This window comes from Xenopus laevis, chromosome 3S (genome assembly GCF_017654675.1).
Source record: "Xenopus laevis strain J_2021 chromosome 3S, Xenopus_laevis_v10.1, whole genome shotgun sequence".
Taxonomy (NCBI): domain Eukaryota; kingdom Metazoa; phylum Chordata; class Amphibia; order Anura; family Pipidae; genus Xenopus; species Xenopus laevis.
Genome location: NC_054376.1, coordinates 73,017,238 through 73,036,438, shown reverse-complemented (window position 1 = coordinate 73,036,438; position 19,201 = coordinate 73,017,238). Strand labels below are relative to the sequence as shown.

Genomic DNA, 19,201 nt, shown 5'->3' with positions numbered 1-19,201 from the left:
ATGCATAGGTTTACCAAAGTATCTGGCATTTAGAGACACAAATATGAAGTTAGCGCATCCAAATTGATCAGGACTTTACTTCAGCTACTGAGAAATCAACACATTGACTGCATTTTTTGTGGGGTAAAAACACAGAAATATATGTTTACCCCCCAAACCCATATATTTTTGGAAAGTACACATTCTACAGAATCTAAAATGGGTACCCATGCCTTTCTGCTCCAAACTACTGAGTCGCAAGGCTTTCCCAAAATTGTCGGTTTTGGTGAAATATCTGAAAATTGCCTCAAAGCTTCAACTTCCCAGCACCATATCACCCATGTATCGTTACGCACCAAAAAAAAGCACCCTAAATATGATTGCCAGGGTTCCTCCAAACAATTTGGTGGCCATTGTTCATAGGTTTACCAAAGTATCTGGCATTTAGAGGCCTCAAAATGAAGTTAGCGCATACAAATAGTCCTGTGGGTAACTTCATCTAATGAAAAATCAACACATTGACTGCATTTTTGTGGGGTAAAAACACAGAAATATACGTTTACCCCCCAAACCCATATATTTTTGGAAAGTACACATTCTACTGAATCTAAAATGGGTACCCATGCCTTTCTGCTCCAAACTACTGAGTCGCAAGGCTTTCCCAAAGTTGTCGGTTTTGGTGAAATATCTGAAAATTGCCTCAAAGCTTCAACTTCCCAGCACCATATCACCCATGTGTCATTACGTACTAAGAAAAAGCACCCTAAATATGATTGCCAGGGTTCCTCTGAACATTTTGGTGGCCATTGTTCATAAGTTTACCAAAGTGTCTGGCATTTAGAGGCCCCAAAATGAAGTTAGCGCATACAAACAGTCCCGTGGGTAACTTCAGCTAATGAAAAATCAACACATTGACTGCATTTTTGTGGGGTAAAAACACAGAAATATATGTTTACACCCCAAACCCATATATTTTTGGAAAGTACACATTCTACTGAATCTAAAATGGGTACCCATGCCTTTCTGCTCCAAACTACTGAGTCGCAAGGCTTTGCCACAATTGTCGGTTTTGGTGAAATATGTGAAAATTGCCTCAAAGCTTCAACTTCTCAGCACCATATCACCCATGTATCGTTATGCACCAAGAAAAAGCACCCTAAATATGATTGCCAGGGTTCCTCCGAACAGTTTGGTGGCCATTGTTCATAGGTTTACCAAAGTATCTGGCATTTAGAGGCCCCAAAATGAAGTTAGTGCATACAAATAGTCCTGTGGGTAACTTCAGCTAATGAAAGATCAACACATTGACTGCATTTTTGTGGGGTAAAAACACAGAAATATATGTTTACCCCCCAAACCCATACATTTTTGGAAAGTACACATTCTACAGAATCTAAAATGGGTACCCATGCCTTATTGCTCCAAACTACTGAGTCGCCAGGCTTTCCCAAAGTTGTCGGTTTTGGTGAAATATCTGAAAATTGCCTCAAAGCTTCAACTTCCCAGTACCATATCACCCATGTGTCATTACGTACTAAGAAAAGCACCCTAAATATGATTGCCAGGGTTCCTCTGAACATTTTGGTGGCCATTGTTCATAAGTTTACCAAAGTATCTGGCATTTAGAGGCCCCAAAATGAAGTTAGCGCATACAAACAGTCCCGTGGGTAACTTCAGCTAATGAAAAATCAACACATTGACTGCATTTTTGTGGGGTAAAAACACAGAAATATATGTTTACCCCCCAAACCCATACATTTTTGGAAAGTACACATTCTACAGAATCTAAAATGGGTACCCATGCCTTATTGCTCCAAACTACCGAGTCGCAAGGCTTTCCCAAAGTTGCCGGTTTTGGTGAAATATCTGAAAATTGCCTCAAAGCTTCAATTTCCCAGCACCATATCACCCATGTGTCATTACGTACTAAGAAAAAGCACCCTAAATATGATTGCCAGGGTTCCTCTGAACATTTTGGTGGCCATTGTTCATAAGTTTACCAAAGTATCTGGCATTTAGAGGCCCCAAAATGAAGTTAGCGCATACAAACAGTCCTGTGGGTAACTTCAGCTAATGAAAAATCAACACATTGACTGCATTTTTGCGGGGTAAAAACACAGAAATATATGTTTACCCCCCAAACCCATATATTTTTGGAAAGTACACATTCTACGGAATCTAAAATGGGTACCCATGCCTTTCTGCTCCAAACTACTGAGTCGCAAGGCTTTGCCAAATTTGGCGGTTTTGGTGAAATATCTGGAAATTGCCTCAAAGCTTCAACTTTCCAGCATCGTATTGTCCATGTATCATTACCAGCATAAAGCATCCTAAATATAAACATAGGGGTCTACTAAACAGTTTGATGCCCAATATGCATAGATATACCAAACTATGTGGCGCACAGAGACCCCCAAATGACAATACTGTATATACATTTTCACGGCTGACGCGCTGGCTGCTGCAATATAACCACTCGGTGTGTGTATTATGCGACATTAGACCACCTAACAGTACAGAGACCCCAGAAAACCATATATTTTCAGAAAGTACACATTCTGACGAATCCAATATGGGTAAATAAGTGTTTCTACTGCAAACTGCCAAACTGCAAAGCAATGCTGAACATAACGGTTTTTGTCAAATTTCTGAAAATTGTCACAAAGCTTGAATTTTACCCCATTATATGCCCCACATTTCGTAACTTATCAGCATAAAACATCCTAAATATGAACGCCAGGGGTCTACTAAACACTTTGATGCCCAATATGCATAGATAAACCAAACTATGTGGCGCACCGAGACCCCCAAATGACAATAGTGTATATACATTTTCACGGCTGACGCACTGGCAGCTGCAATATAAGCACCTGGTGTGTGTATTATGCAACATTAGACCCCCCTAACAGTACAGAGACCCCAGAAAACCATATATTTTCAGAAAGTACACATTCTGACGAATCCAATATGGGTAAATAAGTGTTTCTACTGCAAACTGCCAAACTGCAAAGCAATGCTGAACATAACGGTTCTTATCAAATTTCTGAAAATTGTCAGAAAGCTTGAATTTTACTCCATTATATGCCACACATTTCGTAACGTATCAGCATAAAACATCCTAAATATGAACGCCAGGGGTCTACTGAACACTTTGATGCTCAATATGCATAGATATACTAAACTATGTGGCGCACAGAGACCCCCAAATGACAATAGTGTATATACATTTTCACGGCTGACGCGCTGGCTGCTGCAATATAAGCACCTGGTGTGTGTATTATGCGACATTAGACCCCCCTAAAAGTACAGAGACCCCAGAAAACCATATATTTTCAGAAAGTACACATTCTGACGAATCCAATATGGTTAAATAAGTGTTTCAACTGCAAACTGCCAGACTGCAAATCAATGCTGAACGTAACCGTTTTTATCAAATTTCTGAAAATCGTCACAAAGCTTGAATTTTACCCCATTATATGCCCCACATTTCGTAACTTATCAGCATAAAACATCCTAAATATGAACGCCAGGGGTCTACTGAACACTTTGATGCCCAATATGCATAGATATACCAAACTATGTGGCGCACAGAGACCCCCAAATGACAATAGTGTATATACATTTTCACGGCTGACGCGCTGGCTGCTGCAATATAAGCACCTGGTGTGTGTATTATGCGACATTAGACCCCCCTAACAGTACAGAGACCCCAGAAAACCATATATTTTCAGAAAGTACACATTCTGACGAATCCAATATGGGTAAATAAGTGTTTCTACTGCAAACTGCCAAACTGCAAAGCAATGCTGAACATAACGGTTTTTATCAAATTTCTGAAAATTGTCAGAAAGCTTGAATTTTACCCCATTATATGCCCCACATTTCGTAACGTATCAGCATAAAACATCCTAAATATGAACGCCAGAGGTCTACTGAACACTTTGATGCCCAATATGCATAGATATACCAAACTATGTGGCGCACAGAGACCCCCAAATGGATATATAGTAGAGTAGATAAAATTTACAAGGCAAAACAAAATAAGGCAGTAAAGGGTGAAATGCAAAAAAATCCAATAAAACCACAAAAATCAATGTTTTTTTTCCAGACTAGTGTTATCGGCCGTCAGAATCACAGTTTGAATATTTTAGATGGGCCAAACAGGTTCTACGGCTAGAAACAAGTGAACACAACATATGCAGAGCTGAAAATGCAATAAAATGGCTAAAAATTCAATAAAATGGCTAAAAATGCACCAAAATACCCAAAATTGCAATATAATCACCGAAAATAACATACAAAAAGGTATTGCACAGTACGGTTAGCGAATACGCTATGCGTAATGGCAATAAAACATTTTTTTCAGCCAAAAAAGAAACGATGCGATAAGAAAAAAAAAAAAAAGCCACAATGCCATGTATGTGCGTGTGCGTGTGTACAAATGGTAAATTACATGTTATGTGCGCGTGTGTGCGTGTGCACGTGTGTGTAAGTGCAGTGAGTGTAAGTGACCCCCCCAATCCCCAAAAATGTATGTGTAAGTGTGTGTAAGTGTGAATCTAAGTGTGTATTACTGTAATAAGTGTGTGTTGGTGTGTTTGTGTGTGTAATTGTTGCACTAACCTGAAAAAGTCGCTGGAGACTGTTGCAGGCGATCAGGAAGAGCCCCTGGAAGACATCTGCCTCGTGGTTCCTGTCTGTGTGCTATGGGGGCGGAGATCGTCGATCCGGTGCAGGCTGCAGCAGCAGGACACGTAAGTAACACGTGCCTGCTGCTGTTTTTGGGCCCCTGGGCGATCGCGCCCCAGGGGCCACTCGATCCCCTGCTCTGCTCGTTGCCTAGGGGCAGGAGATCGAGCAGGAACGGAGCGAACGGCTCTAACAGCCGCTCCTCCGCTCCTGAACCAGGAAATGCTGCAGAACGTAGAATCTACGTTCTGTGGCATTTCAAGTACCTTTGCCACAGAACGTAGATTCTACGATCTGTGGCATTTAAAAGGTTAACACAAGAATTGATACAATGAATGTGACTTATCAAGGGTTGCCAATGAAATAACACAGCTGCAGAGGGCCTCCTTAAAATACATTGTACTATGAACAACAAACTGTTTCATGAACTGTTTAACTTAACGGATATAACTTTTTTTTGCCACAGCCATCCAGTAGCATCAAAGTATTCATCTTAAAAACGCAAAACAAGTCAGGCCCTTTGTTTTGTTAATTGCACTTTTCTTTTTAAAGGGTATAGCAGTAAAAAATACAATGTGAAAACGATTTCCTCTCCCACAATATAGATTAGCAGTTTTGAGCTCACCTGTCAGTGGAGAGCTGCCATTCAATATTAGATGGCATTTACTTTCATTTATTACAACCGGACTTTGAGATCGGTCCTGAGCAGGAGAACCAAGTGCATTAACCGATGGTGCATTTTCTTCTTCCAGAGCTTTCTTCAACCAACGCTGGAGTAAACAAAAAAGAAAGATATTCTTAAAAGAAAAGTAATGATTTTCTTAAAAAAAGTTTTACTTCAAAGCAAGAGGATTCAATTCCTATTACTGTTAAACGGCAAGAAAAGACGTAACAAATTCGTAACCCCCCAGGTCTTCACCTTTCCTTGTCCTGTAAACTGGACCTAAAGAAAAAGTAAAGGCTTAAGGTCCCCATAGACGCAAACATCTTTCATGGTGAATGATCAATTTCAGTGCAATCTGACCAATCCGTCAAATGATCGTTAAGTTAGTGGGAATCAAACGATTTTTGATCGGCCAGGTAAAAAGAATTTTGACAGCCCCAGTGCAATCTATGTATGTTTGCAGGGCCAAGCAGGCAGTTCCCCTTAGTTTTGCTGGCAATATGCCTGAAATGGTCTTTCTAGTTGATGGACAAATCGTACATTTAAACGATCGTTTCAAGATAATCGTGGTCTCACGATAACGAAAAGATCTTTTAAAAATCGTTACATCTATGGCCAGCTTTACTTAGATATTCTCTTTTCTGTGGTTTTCCGATATTACCAGTCTCAGCTTGCAAATACTAGGTTTTTGGCTCATTAACCATTCGGGGCAGCTGTCTGCAGTAGTGATGGGTGAATCTGACCCGTTTCGCCAAATATTTGTGAAAAGAGAAAAGTTTGCCGAAATGCATTGAAGTCTATGGTTGACAACATTTTTTTTTACGTGCAACAATTTTTTTTACCCATTAGAGTCTATGGCCGTCATTTTTGTGGTGAAAAATTTCACTTATCACTAGTCTTCTGCCCTAGGGTTATCTAAATGTGCATGTGACATCTTTAATAAAAAGCTGCTTTGCACAGCACCACTGCTTTGCATGTTATGGCATTGGCACCCTGATCTGATGATTGCTTGGCACCACGGGGTGTAGGCAATTACCACTCAAGCAGGGGATAGAAGGGTAGAAACTTTTTTTTTTTTGCACAGCCTATTTATCCAGTTTTTATTTTACATAACTGTTCCTTTAACTGTTCCTTTAATGCCATACTGCATACCTTTTTGCAACAGTTGGAAACATTTTCTTCATTTTTCTTCTTCTTTTTCTCAGAAAGGAATGGTGATGTAAATCTAATATAATGCTTAGGAGTGGTGTACACATGAGGACTATAGATGAGTCCTGGTAAGGAATTCAGCTGAGTTGCAAGGACTTCAGGATCTGTGGTTATTCTTAAAGGCTTTTCCAACATGAGCTCTCCAGGCTTGCCAGTTTTGTCATGCTTTTCATTTAACCACTCATTGACCAAATGCTAAAGGAAAAAAATACAATTACATAACATTTCTTTATACTGTAAATTGGTTTTTAACATTAAAATGAAAAAAATGGTTAATACTTGTGAATACCTTTTACCAAATATAAAATGAAAACAAAAAGCTATGCACACAAATTTTCCCCTCCATGGACTAGAGTGAAGCATGGTTTAAAATGTTCTGTTGTGTTTAGAAATATAATGTACACGATTAAAGCTTTGCTCAATCAAAGTATACAGAACACATTTAAATATTACTCTGTCATCCACCTCCCAGCAGTGAATGTAGCCACTTGCATCTCTCAAATGTTCTTTAGAATCTAAATGTAAAGTGCTGGTGGCTGCTCAATATTGTATTGAAGAGCTTAAGTAGGACGAAAAGGACGAGACATGCAAATTATTTTTTTTTTTTTGTTTTAGAGAAACTTGAAAGGTTTAAAATGGTATAATAAAAATATTTCTTCTATTTACTATCAGTGTGCATAATTACAAAAACATTGTAAGTTGAAAAAAACAAAATATCTCCCCTTTAACTTTTCTTAACTAGCCTTTAAATAAAAACATATCTGCATATTTTGGGGACTCATTTTACCATATTCAATAGTAAAGCTTTCTGTAGGATGATCGTGTATAACCATCCCATGAATATATCATAAATGTATAAATGTATATGCATTAAATATGGCAAGAAAAATGGAAGGATTTGTTATATAATAAATTATCTTTACTTGGCTTTGGTCAGTGCCTTTGGGGATGAAAACATACCTTTTTTGTTTTTGGGTATTTTATAGGACATTTGCTCTGAGCACAACATTCTGTCTCTGTAACTTCTTCTGTATTATCAGCACTGCTTTCGTTGGGAGGTTCTTCAGTTACAACATTATTCTCTGTTTCACTCTGCTGTGGTACAACCTCAATATCTGGAGAAGATGGCTGGATATCTGAGCAGGAACTTATAGTCCGGTGTCGGCGACGCTGTTGTCCAATATGAGTTCTACTTCTTGTAAAACTCTTTCGCTGCTTTGTGCGATTTATTTTGGCAGGAGTAGGTTTGCTGGCAGGTTCTTCCTTAACTGGTTCCTAGTTCAGAAAATGCAGAAAAGAAAATGGTGAGAGGTCCATGACATTTTAAGAAAAATTGGTCAGCCATGCTGGCTGTTAACAGAGAATATTACTTTTCTGTTTAGATTAAAAACATTTTCTTTTGATAGTTAGAGACTAGTTCGAACTAGGAACTTTTCACACCACTAAAGAACATTACTACTTTAACCAAGCTGTCAGTGCTGCTAAGGAAAACACAGAATGAATGTATACCCCAAATGGTATCAAACATTTTTTCGTATTGTTTTTATCAAACGAAAACCCTATGAATTTTGTAGTTTCTTAAAGGGGTGGTTCACCTTCAAAGTAACTTTTATTATGTTATAGAACGACCAATTCTAAGCAACTTTTCAATCAGTTTTCATTTTTTTTTTTTTATAGTTTTATAGTTATTTGTCTTTTTCTTATGATTCTTTGCAGCTTTCAAATAGGCATGGCTGCCCCCTTCTAAAAACACAAATGCTCTGTAAGGCTACAAATGTATTGTTATTGCTACTTTTTATTACTGATCCTTCTATTCAGACTCTCCTATTCATATTCCAGTCTCTTATTCAAATCAGTGCATGGTTGCTAGGGTGATTTGGGACCTAGTTACCAGATTGCTTAAAATGCATATTGAAAAGCTGCTGAATCAAAAGCTAAATAACACAAAAACCACAAGTAATAAAAAATGAAAACAAATTGCAAATTATCTCAGAATATCACTCTCTACATCATACTAAAAGTTATTTCAAAGGTTAACAACCCCTTTAAGTACATCCCCTCTGTTTGCCAGAGACATTACATTTCCCTAAAACAAATAGTTTTTACCCGGGGGTCCTCTGACACATCATCAGTGCATTTATATCTGCAAACAGGATATGTTGTTAAGTTCATGCAATTAAAGAATGCAGGCTAACACAGGCAGAATTTTCTATGATGACAAGTCCTGTTTGGATTGAGCACTGTAATGGTTACTCTGAGCTCAGGAGAGGGGTTAGGATTTAAAAATAGGAGCAGGCAGCTACAGCAGTTTCTATGGGAACCAGCAATGCCATCTCTTCATTGGCTGTTAAGACTGGAGTGTGTGTTTAATAATCTGAGTTGAGAAGAACTGAGCATGCTCATGAGTCAACAACCAAAGGAAATTCCAGAGGGAGGGGGCTGAGCGGGTTAGAGGAGCAGAAGGAATCTTAAGTGATTAAGGGGATGCTACAGCCTTACTATTAACAACCAGAGTAGAAGGTATTTAGAGACTTCAAAGAGGCGCTTTTGCGATTACATTTTGGTGTGGGGGGGTTTACATTTCCATGTAAACTTGTTTTCAGCCAGCAAGCCTATAAAAGACATCAAAATAATCGAAAACTCCCTTCTATCTCAACTTCCTTAATGCTAATGGGACAGGTCATTTTCTTTTCTTTCTGGCAGATATATTGATCCACTGCCTGCCACCCCTCTTCGTTGGCCCTTCAGTTCCTTTCAAGTTAGATTTTTCTTGTTTATAAAGCTAATGACCAACTGGTTGTTCCCTCTCCTTTGAGATAGATATATATATATATATATATATATATATATATATATATATATATATATATATATATCAGGCCTTATCGCAGTGGGTATGTAAGTCAGAAAATGAGCCTCTAATGCATGGAAATTCACATTCAACTAACTGCATTGTAAAACAGTTAAGCAATGCTTGTATTTTCTAACCTGATGTATCTGTGTGACAAAGGACTGTATATATATATATATATATATATATATATATATATATATATATATATATATATATATATATTATATATATATATATATATATATATATATATATATATCTCTATCTCACAGGAAAGGGAACAACCAGTTGGTCATTAGCTTTAGAAGCAAGAAAAATCTAACTTGAAAGGAACTGAAGGACCAACGTGGGCAGAAGGTTTCCTCTCTTCTGCTGCAAGTACAGTATAGGTCCCCATTCTATATTTATAAGATCAGTACCCAAGTGCAGACATCAGTCATGTGTGACCATAGAAGTGCCATGGTGAGCAGCATTTCATAGGTCTATTAAGAAATCCCAGTCACTTAGATTTTCTGACACAAAGTCATATTTACTCAACATAAAATACCTGCGGGAGCTCTGTTTCACTGATTATCTGTAAGTCCTTGGTCTCTGTTTTCACATCTGTTTTGGATGTGCAGATTCTTTCTAAAGCTTGTTCTCTTCTTTTTTCTCTTTTCTCCAGTCTTGCAAAAGCTTGCAGAATAGCTTCCATTTTTCTTTCTTCTCTTGTCTAAGAAAATAATGGAGATATTTATCTTTACAGCAGCATTTAGGCCTTTGGGGATAAAAATTCATTAATACTTCTCAAAAAAGCTTAAAGATATGTAAAATGAATTTTAATTCATTTAACACAGAAGCTGAACCTTTTTAAAAAAGATACTATAATAATAATATAGAAAAAAAATCTTATACCTAAAAACTGTCTAATGTTTAGTTACAAGAGTTGGTATTGGAAACGGGATTTCCAACACCAGGGGGGGGGATGTCCCCCTTAGCTCTCCTCTTCACTGCATTAACCCCTTCTCCATCAGTACCCATTAGCACAGCTGAGAGATATTAAGGAAGAAGAAAAGGGTGGGGCTCCCTGTGCTGCCATGATGGGAAAGAGATTCTTCGGGTAGTATTATAAATCCCATTTTCTCAGATGGTCCCTAGGCAGCACAGGGACAAATGGGTTAGTCCTAAAGCAGGTAAAGAGAAAGGGAAAAACAAGAGTAATGAAGAAACAAGTTAACAACTTGCCCTAGTGTAGCTAAACAGGAAAATAGTGGTAGTGATCGAACATGTAGGCTGATAGCACCTTATGAAACGACAGCTTGTAAAGCTTTTCTCCCGAAGGAGGCCTCAGCCGATGCGAAAATGTTGTAAATTTTGGAGAACGTGTGTAACGAGCGCCATGTTGCTGCTTTGCCAAGTTGAAGCGTTGTTTACTAGTGCCTATGAAGCACTGAGAGCCCATGTGGAATAAGCCGTGACTGATAGGAACTGGAAGCCAATGTTGTTGATGCACCGTGTAGATAAGCAGTTTGATTCATGAGGCAATTGAGGATTTCGATGTCTTAGATCCCTTCCGTACCAATCCATAGAGAATGAACAGCGAGTCTTTCCTCCTGATGTCTTTAGTCCTGTGTATGTAAAACTTCATCCATGTTGTGGAGTAGTTATTCTTTAAGAGTGGCTGGTTTGGGGCAAGAGGAGTTCTTGGTTAAGGTTAAACGTAAAGATTGCCTTCGGTAAGAATGTAGATAGTGTTCGCAGCACTACCTTATCCTCACAGAAAATACATAAGGGGGGTTTGTACCCCAAGTCATCTATCTCGTATACCCTCCTCTCTGAAGAAATCGCCACGAGGAATGCCACAACAGTACATCAATTGTCACTAGTGGTTCGAATGGCTGTTCGAGCACATGCAAAACTAGATTGAGGTCCCAGGGTGGGACTGGGTTTCGGCCTGTAAAAAGGTCCTGACATCCTTGTGCAGTGGAAACTGTGTTTGAAAGATCACTGACAGTGCTGCCACCTACACTTGAGGGAGCCGACTACCGGCCCTTTCTCTAGGTCGTCTTGAGCAGGGTAGGGATAGGGCAGGAACCGTGGTTGACAGCCTTGCTGTTACACCAGGTATTTAATATGTGCCAAATAGGGTGATAACAGTTGACTGTGGTTGGTTTGTGAGCTCATAGTATAGTCTGGTCATAGAAGCCTTTGCGTCTACAGATGGGGTTTTCAATAGCCATGTCGTGAGCTATAACCTCTTTAGGTCGGGGTGTTTGCAAAGTCCTTGGGTTAGGAGATCCTTGCGAAGTGGAAGTTTCCAGGGTGGCGTTATTGACAAACTTTGTAGTTTGGAGAACCATTGTGGCCTGGGCCAATTTGAGGCGATCAATATCGCAGCGGTTCAGAACAGGGTTAGTCTGAGAAGTACTGGGTGTATCATTGGCTGGAAGATGTAGATCAGAAGAAAGTTCCACTGGGTTGTCATTGCGTCCACTGCCAGGGCCTGGGGGTCCTGAGACCTGGAGCAATACTGTCAATCTGTGGTGTAAGCTTAAATATATTGCAATATATGGACAAACAATCCCTGTTTGTTTAAAGGGTAAGGCATTTTTCAGTAGCAGTATGCACAAAATGTCTCTGTCTTAAATATATTGATAATGGGTTCAGTGCAGAGGACCTCTTGTATTTGTCTATATGTATTTTGTGGTCACAGCCTCATTGCACCCCCGCCTAATGGTTTTAAAAATTAGTGGTGAGCACAACTTTTCCTTGTTTGTTATAGTTCAGGAGCAGTGACCAGCTCCATGTTGTAGCTCCCACCCATCCCACCTATAGTCAGGTGATCCCACTGGTGTCTAATAAAAGGGCTGCCAAGTTTGGGAGGTTTACTTTGAAAGCAGCTAGTAAGTTGCAGGTAAAACTTAGTTCCTATGTAAAATGTATAATGAAGCAATAGAATTCTTAATGAATCAGATGAAAATTGAGCGTAGGACTGGCCAGATATGGGATGACTTTGACGTAGTTGGCCAGCTTAAATATATTGCAATATATGGACAAACAATCCCTGTTTTGTTTAAAGGGTAAGGCATTTTTCAGTCGCAGTATGCACAAAATGTCTCTGTCTTAAATATATTGATAATGGGTTGAGTGCAGAGGACCTCTTGTATTTGTCGATCTATGGTGTACCCCAGCGGGTGTTTATTTGGCTAAATACCTCCCTGACGATTTATGTATGCCACTGCTGTGGAGTTGTCTGAACTGATTTTTACTGTCCTCCTTGCTAGAAGATCTGTCCAGGGAGACAATGTCAGATAAATAGCCCTGAGTTCCAGAACATTTATGTGTAACTGAGCTTCTGTAGGTGACCATTTGCCCTGTACTGCTCGATTGATGAAGACACCACCCCAACCAGTGAGGCTGGCGTCTCTGGTGATGAGGGCCCAATGAACAGTTTTCTGGCTGAAAGATTGGAGTCTTGCAACCACCATCACAGGGAGGCTTTTGCCATTTTGGAGAGCACCAGTGGTGCCTTTAAGGTTGTGTTGGGTCTTGGGTCCCATTTTCTGAGGAAATCCAGCTGTAGTGGTCGCATGTGGAATTTGGCATAAGGGACGACCTCGATAGACGAGGTCATGAGCCTGAACAGTCGCATACATTTTTATGCACTGATGACTTGTTGAGTAGCTGCCTTGCAGCTGTTGCTAGGGTGGTGCATTTTCCTGTGTGAGCATCACCTTTTTGAGAATCGAAAAGGACTCCTAGAAAACCAATGTTTTAAGTCGGATTGAGTATACTCTTGGGTGTTGTTGATTTTCCACTCGTGTTCGGTCAGGATCTGGATGCATTTGTTTGTGTTGGCTTGGGCCGTGGCTCAAGATGGCGCCCTCAAAAGTAAATATTCTTAGTATGGTAGAATGAACAGGTTTAGTTGTCTCATATACCCCACCAGGGCAACCATGACCTTCGTCAATACGTGAAGAGTGGCGGCGAGGCCAAATTGTAGCGCTTGAAATTGGTAGCGTCTTCCTAGTGCCGCAAAGGAATTGCTGATCGTCCCTGTGGATGGGGATTTGGAGATAGGTGTCCCTTAAAGGAGATGTAAAGTTTTAATTTTAATGGGAGACCCATGGTGAGACAGCCAAATACCGGCCCCTGAGACGGCACTGACACGTCATAAAGGAACTTCCCATGACTCCTGGTGGATGAGGGGAACTCAACAGCGCTACAGCATGCCTATGGTCTGTCATCTGGGAGAGCAGCGCTCACTCCCTTTGAGCTCAGATTCCATTAAAACGAAAAAAATAAAAAATATATAGCAGGGAGCCAAGCTCCTGGAACTCCTATCTCATGGAAGCAGGATGACAAACAACTGATGGAGGAAGGGTAAATAAAGGGAAGAGGAGGGCTGAGGATAGTTTGGCCTGGATAGTTTTTTTTTCATGGTCATCCTATTCTTGAAGGGCGCATTAACCCATTCGACCATGTGCTGCCTTGGGATGATCCGAGAAAAGGGGATTTTGTTTTACTCACTGATAGATCATTTTCTCTCCAAGTCTGTGGGACACAGGGACCATGGGTTATAGCATTACCACTAGGAGTCAGAAGATGGTTAGAAAAAAAAGGCGTCCTCTGATGCTATACCAGTCTGCTTTATGTCCAAGAGGTTCAGCTTTGTCTAACAACGAAAGTCAGAGCCGGGCCAACCCAGCCAGGCGCCCTAGGCAACCTGGCTGGCTACGGCGCCGGCTGAGTGCGTGCTCTGGTGCGCATGTGCGTAACGCCGTTATAGTGCGCATGCGTGAAGTTGTGATATGGCGCGCATGTAGTTTCGCGCATGCGCAAAAGCGCAATTAAGAAAAAATATCCACGTCAGTCGGGGAGAGACAGGACCGGACAATGGGGTGGGCGACAGAGCAGGTACGTGCCTGGCACCCCCCAGCTTTGCGCCCTAGGCACGTGCCTACTCTGCCTACCCCTAGTTCCGGCCCTGACGAAAGTTAACGGTGCTAAACTGGCCATAGACAACGATCCAATTGTAATAATCGTGGATTCTTACGATTTTCGGACTGTGTGTGGAGATTCCCGACATTTTTCACCCGGTGGAGATCGGTCGTTTGGTCAATCAGACAGGTTAGAAAATTTCTTTCGTCTGCCAATAATATCTGCATGTATTGCCGACCGTACGATTTTCAGTGGGAGACTGTCACTAGCTTTGTCGGCCATAACTATTGTACGATTGCTGTCAGGGGCAGAACATCGGCTGATCTGTTCTTTTACTACTTTATTTGGTCTGAATGGTTAAGAATTTGATCTGAATGGTTAGTGGCAGGTTGGGAGATGGGAAAGTCCCATCGTAAGTTGATTCGTACGATTGGATCTTTGCATCTATGGCCAGCACTAACCTATAATAAACCAAACTATACACCAGGGGGCACATTTACTTAGCTCGAGTGAATGAATAGAATAAAAAATACTTCGAATTTCAAATGTTTTTTTTTGGCTACTTCGACCATCAAATTGGCTACTTTGACCTTCGAATCGAACGGTTCGACTAAAAAATCGTTCGACTATTCGATAGTCGAAGTACTGTCTCTTTAAAAAAAAAAAACTTCGACCCCCTACTTCGCCAACTAAAACCTAACGAACATCAATGTTAGCCTATGGGGAAGGTCCCCATAAGCTTTCCTAGGTTTTTTTTATCGAAGGAAAATCGTTCGATTGATGTATTAAAATCCTTCGAATCGTTCGATTCAAAGGATTTAATCGTTGATCGAACAATTTTTCCTACGAACGTTCGTACGAACGAATATCGGTAAATCCTTCGACTTCGATATTAATTAACTCTCGATATTCGACCCTAAGTAAATATGTCAGATAATCTAAAAGGTAAGCTCAGTGTGGTAACTTCTACTAAACTATAAAGATGCAAATAAATAATAATCCATGCCCATATAGTTAATCCAAATCCAAATGAATGCAGCATAGATATTTCCCCACATATTGATTTATATCTTTGCAGATACTAAATTATTTTACATGAAATAACACCTGCACTTTACAGCAAATCTATTGAAGCAACAAATCCAATAAATGTATTGTTTTTTTCCCCCTTTATTTAAATTATGGTGTACAGGAAGCAACCTCAGTTTATTATGAATGATCCTTTGCCTGAATCCTTCAGGGATAGAGCTAGTCATGTTACTATTAAAGGAACAGTAACATCAAAAAATAAAAGTGCTTTAAAGTAATGAAAATATAATGTGTTGTGCTGCAGTGGTAAATCTGGTGTGTTTGCTTCAGAAACTCTACTATAGTTTATATAAATAAACTGTTGTGTAGCCATGGGGGCAGCCATTAAAAGCTGAAAAATGAGAAAGGGCACAAAAGATACACAGCAGTTAACAGATAAGCCGTGTCCAATACAATGGGATTCTTCAGAACTTATCTGTGTATCCTGTGCTTGAATGGCTGTCCCCACAGCAGCTCGTTTATAACTATAGTAGTCTTTATGATGCAAACACACCAAATTTAACAGCACAGAGCACAGTGTAATTTCTTTTAAGAACTTTCACTTTTTGGTGTAACCGTTCCTTTAACTGATGCAGTTTAAAAAAAACAAACAAAAAAAAAAACCCCCACAAGTTTCCTTATAATATAATCCCTTTAAAGGGATGCTTACTAAATCAGCTAGATGTGGCTGGCGTTGAAAGAAACCCCTTTTGGAACAAGGAATTCTGGGTCTTTACAATCAACACCCTTGCCCCCCAAAAGGTCTTAAAAGGGCACCAGACACCTATATACACCTTTATTAATCATGAGCACAACAGGATTTTTGCTGAAAATGTATTTTACTATTAAATACACTAATGGATTTTTTTTCCTGAACTTCCACCCCTTTAATAGGGTAATTAGTTCAAGCTGAAATAACAGGTTCAGTATAAACAAACCCTTCCTTCCCAACACTGTATTAAGCGTGTGTTAAAAACAGGGTATATACTGCTGGCCTCTGATGTGGTCAGGATATGTTTTTTTATCACGTATAACAATTAATTTTTAGAAAGCAGTTTTTTCTTTGCTCGCATATGTTCTTAAGAAGTTATTAAACAAGTTGATACATTGTCACTGTACGATATCTTAAAGGAGCAAAACTTCCCTCTTAAAAATAAATTCCCAACTATTGTCCCCATCACTACATCCTCCCAGATATCCCATTTGTAGCTGAATGTTGCACAGACCTCTGCATGCAGAGTAGCGCGGTGGAGCTCATGGGCACCATCTTCAGAAACGTTTGGTAAAGGACTACCAACACAAAGGTTTTTTTTTTTGTGCATGCGCAGTTGGAGCCAATTTAGTGTTCCCACCTACTGCTCATGCGCCAGAAATCTCATTAGATAGTCAAAGGGAAGAAGAGGTTCTGAAGATGGCACCCGTGAGCTCCACTACTCTGCATGCAGATGTCTGTGCGACATTCACCAACACCTTTTTAAGTAGTGGGCTATTCAGGGAGGAAGCATGGAGGGAGGCCCCATTGGGTGATTGGGACTCTCTCTCTTTAGGAGGGGGGTTTACCGTAGTTCTACTTTAATATGGTGTAGCAGTAACATTATTTCTTCTTTACACCTTTTGAAAAGTATGAAAATACGTCTGGTCTTTATACTGGAGCCCAATAATTGGCAACATTGGGAACAATACTAAAATACAGTAAGTCCAAAAGGTCTAAATGATTCTTGGAATGTAAAATGTTTTGTGTGACCTGTATTGTACCAATACTGCTAATGGTAACGTATGGGCAAGTTATATTTTGTAATCTTGTTAGAACCTTGATGTTCTCATGTTAGCCAAGAGCTGGGGTATAAGATGTCTGAAACAGTAGAGGGTATTATTACACAGACATATTTATAAATATATAATACTCAAAGAGATACTTTATATTCAGTTTGGATCACAAAGAATTGTAAAGTTTGGCCAATCCAGATACCATGGCAATGCCATTTTACATTTACAATTCTGGCTAGTATAGGGTATTCTAACACTTTATGACATTTGCCATATTGTAAATAAGCACATTTTATGGCTAAATGTTTAGCACTGCTTTCTAAATTCAATCCTGACCAGGGCAGTATCTGTAAGTGTTACCAGATCACTTGAAAATTCACATGTCTAATAAATACATGTTGCAGGGCACAACTGCAGCCCTTCTTGCTGGATTATCTAGTCATGGCCCTGAATTTTCAAGTGCTCTGGTAACCATAATCTGCAAGGATTTAGTATGTTCTCCTCCTGTCTGTGTGGGTATCCTTTAGGTACACTTGTTTTGACAAATTCTAAAAATGATTTCCTTTTTCTCTGTAATAATAAAACAGTACCATGAACTCAATCCAAACTAAGATATAATTAATCCTTATTGGAAGCGAAACCAGCCTATTGGGTTTATTGAATGTTTACATCATTTTTCTTCAGTCCCAAATTACGGAAAGCTCCATTATCCGGAAAACAGCAGGTACAATCTGGATAACTAGTACCATACCTGTACTAAAAAATATCTGATGTGCTTTGTTAAGAAAATTAATAGTTAATTTTAGTCCCCACCCTGGTAGTATTACTCACTGCTTCTGGAGACTTTGGTAGTATGGATCATCAAAGCTTCAAAGATGTTACAAATTGATTTGATTATCAAGAGGACACTGCAGTATATGTTTTAAATATACCCATGTTTACTGCAGAATGTGTAAGACCATTTACTTGCAAATACAAGTAAAATGTTTTGCATCATATACTGTAAAATATCAAGCATATCAAATAAGTTTTATAATGATGGAGCAGGGGGAAGGCCTTTAAAGCAGTGCAAATATGCAGAAAATGATTTACCATAACCACAGAGCCATTGAATAAAATCAACAGAGAGGCATTTAGAGAGCCAAGTGAAATGAATGCATTAAGCAAGCCTTATATTAGAGAACATTGCGAACAGGAAGCAATTATTATATCTTTGTCTAAAGCCTAGGAGGAAGCAACAGTCAGCATGGGAAGAGCAGTTGTCACCAAGGCCAAGTGACAACTTTAACTAGCAACTATCTTCCCGACTTACCATCTTCCTTTTCCTTTCTGCAATCTGCTCCTCTGCTTCCATTTCTACTTCATTGCTAAGAGGACTTTTTTCTTCTATATCATCATCATTATTATCTGGCTCCTGAAAGATGGGATGGAAATGACTGCTTTACAGAAGCTCTACTGCACTACTTACTTAAGGGACACTAAATCTACAAAATCCCTACCAAAGACAAATTAGATCCCTGAACAGAGGTGCATCTGTGCAACAGAGGATCAATCGTTGTTTAACGATCATGTCTCTTCCAAAATAATCTTTTCAAATGGCTCCTACACTAAAACTGAAAGGCTATCATTGTAGGACTCATGATAGAAATAATCAAACTATGCCAAAGTACACTGAAAAGTATCAGTGACGTGTGTACATATACTGAGCCCTTAAAAATGCAGAATACAAATGTTCCAAAGAATATAAGGGTATCAATATCACAGTATTCTTCTGGGAAAAGGAGTAGATAACATGGCATTTTAGTGGTGGACCACAGCATGCAAAGCCTTGTGTTTTGAAAGAAAATTAAGGTTTTTACACCGGGAAAAGAAAGATTTCTATTAAACATGACAATATTTTTTTTTTTTTTAAATAATAGCCTTCAGTGTTTCATCTTAACATTAGTATTGAGTACTTAAAGGGGTTGCTCACTTTTGAGTTAACTTTTGGAATGATGTAGAGAGTGATATTCTTAAGACATTTTGCAATTGGTTTTAATTTTATTTTCCAG

General features: G+C 39.4%; 1 protein-coding gene across 4 annotated transcripts in view; it reads right to left on the bottom strand.

Moving 5' to 3' along the window:
- kmt2e.S (lysine (K)-specific methyltransferase 2E S homeolog) overlaps window positions 1-19,201 on the bottom strand; it is a 66,081-nt gene that overhangs the window by 12,025 nt on the left and 34,855 nt on the right. For 3 of the 4 annotated variants that reach the window (XM_018255768.2, XM_018255769.2, XM_018255771.2), the window contains 5 exons: window positions 18,463-18,564; window positions 9,943-10,107; window positions 7,502-7,816; window positions 6,485-6,736; window positions 5,294-5,438 (listed from right to left, as the gene is read on the bottom strand). In XM_018255768.2, the coding sequence (XP_018111257.1) occupies window positions 5,294-5,438; window positions 6,485-6,736; window positions 7,502-7,816; window positions 9,943-10,107; window positions 18,463-18,564 (979 nt within the window). The remainder of the gene's footprint in view (window positions 1-5,293; window positions 5,439-6,484; window positions 6,737-7,501; window positions 7,817-9,942; window positions 10,108-18,462; window positions 18,565-19,201) is intronic. The other variant, XM_018255770.2, reaches the window with a different exon arrangement.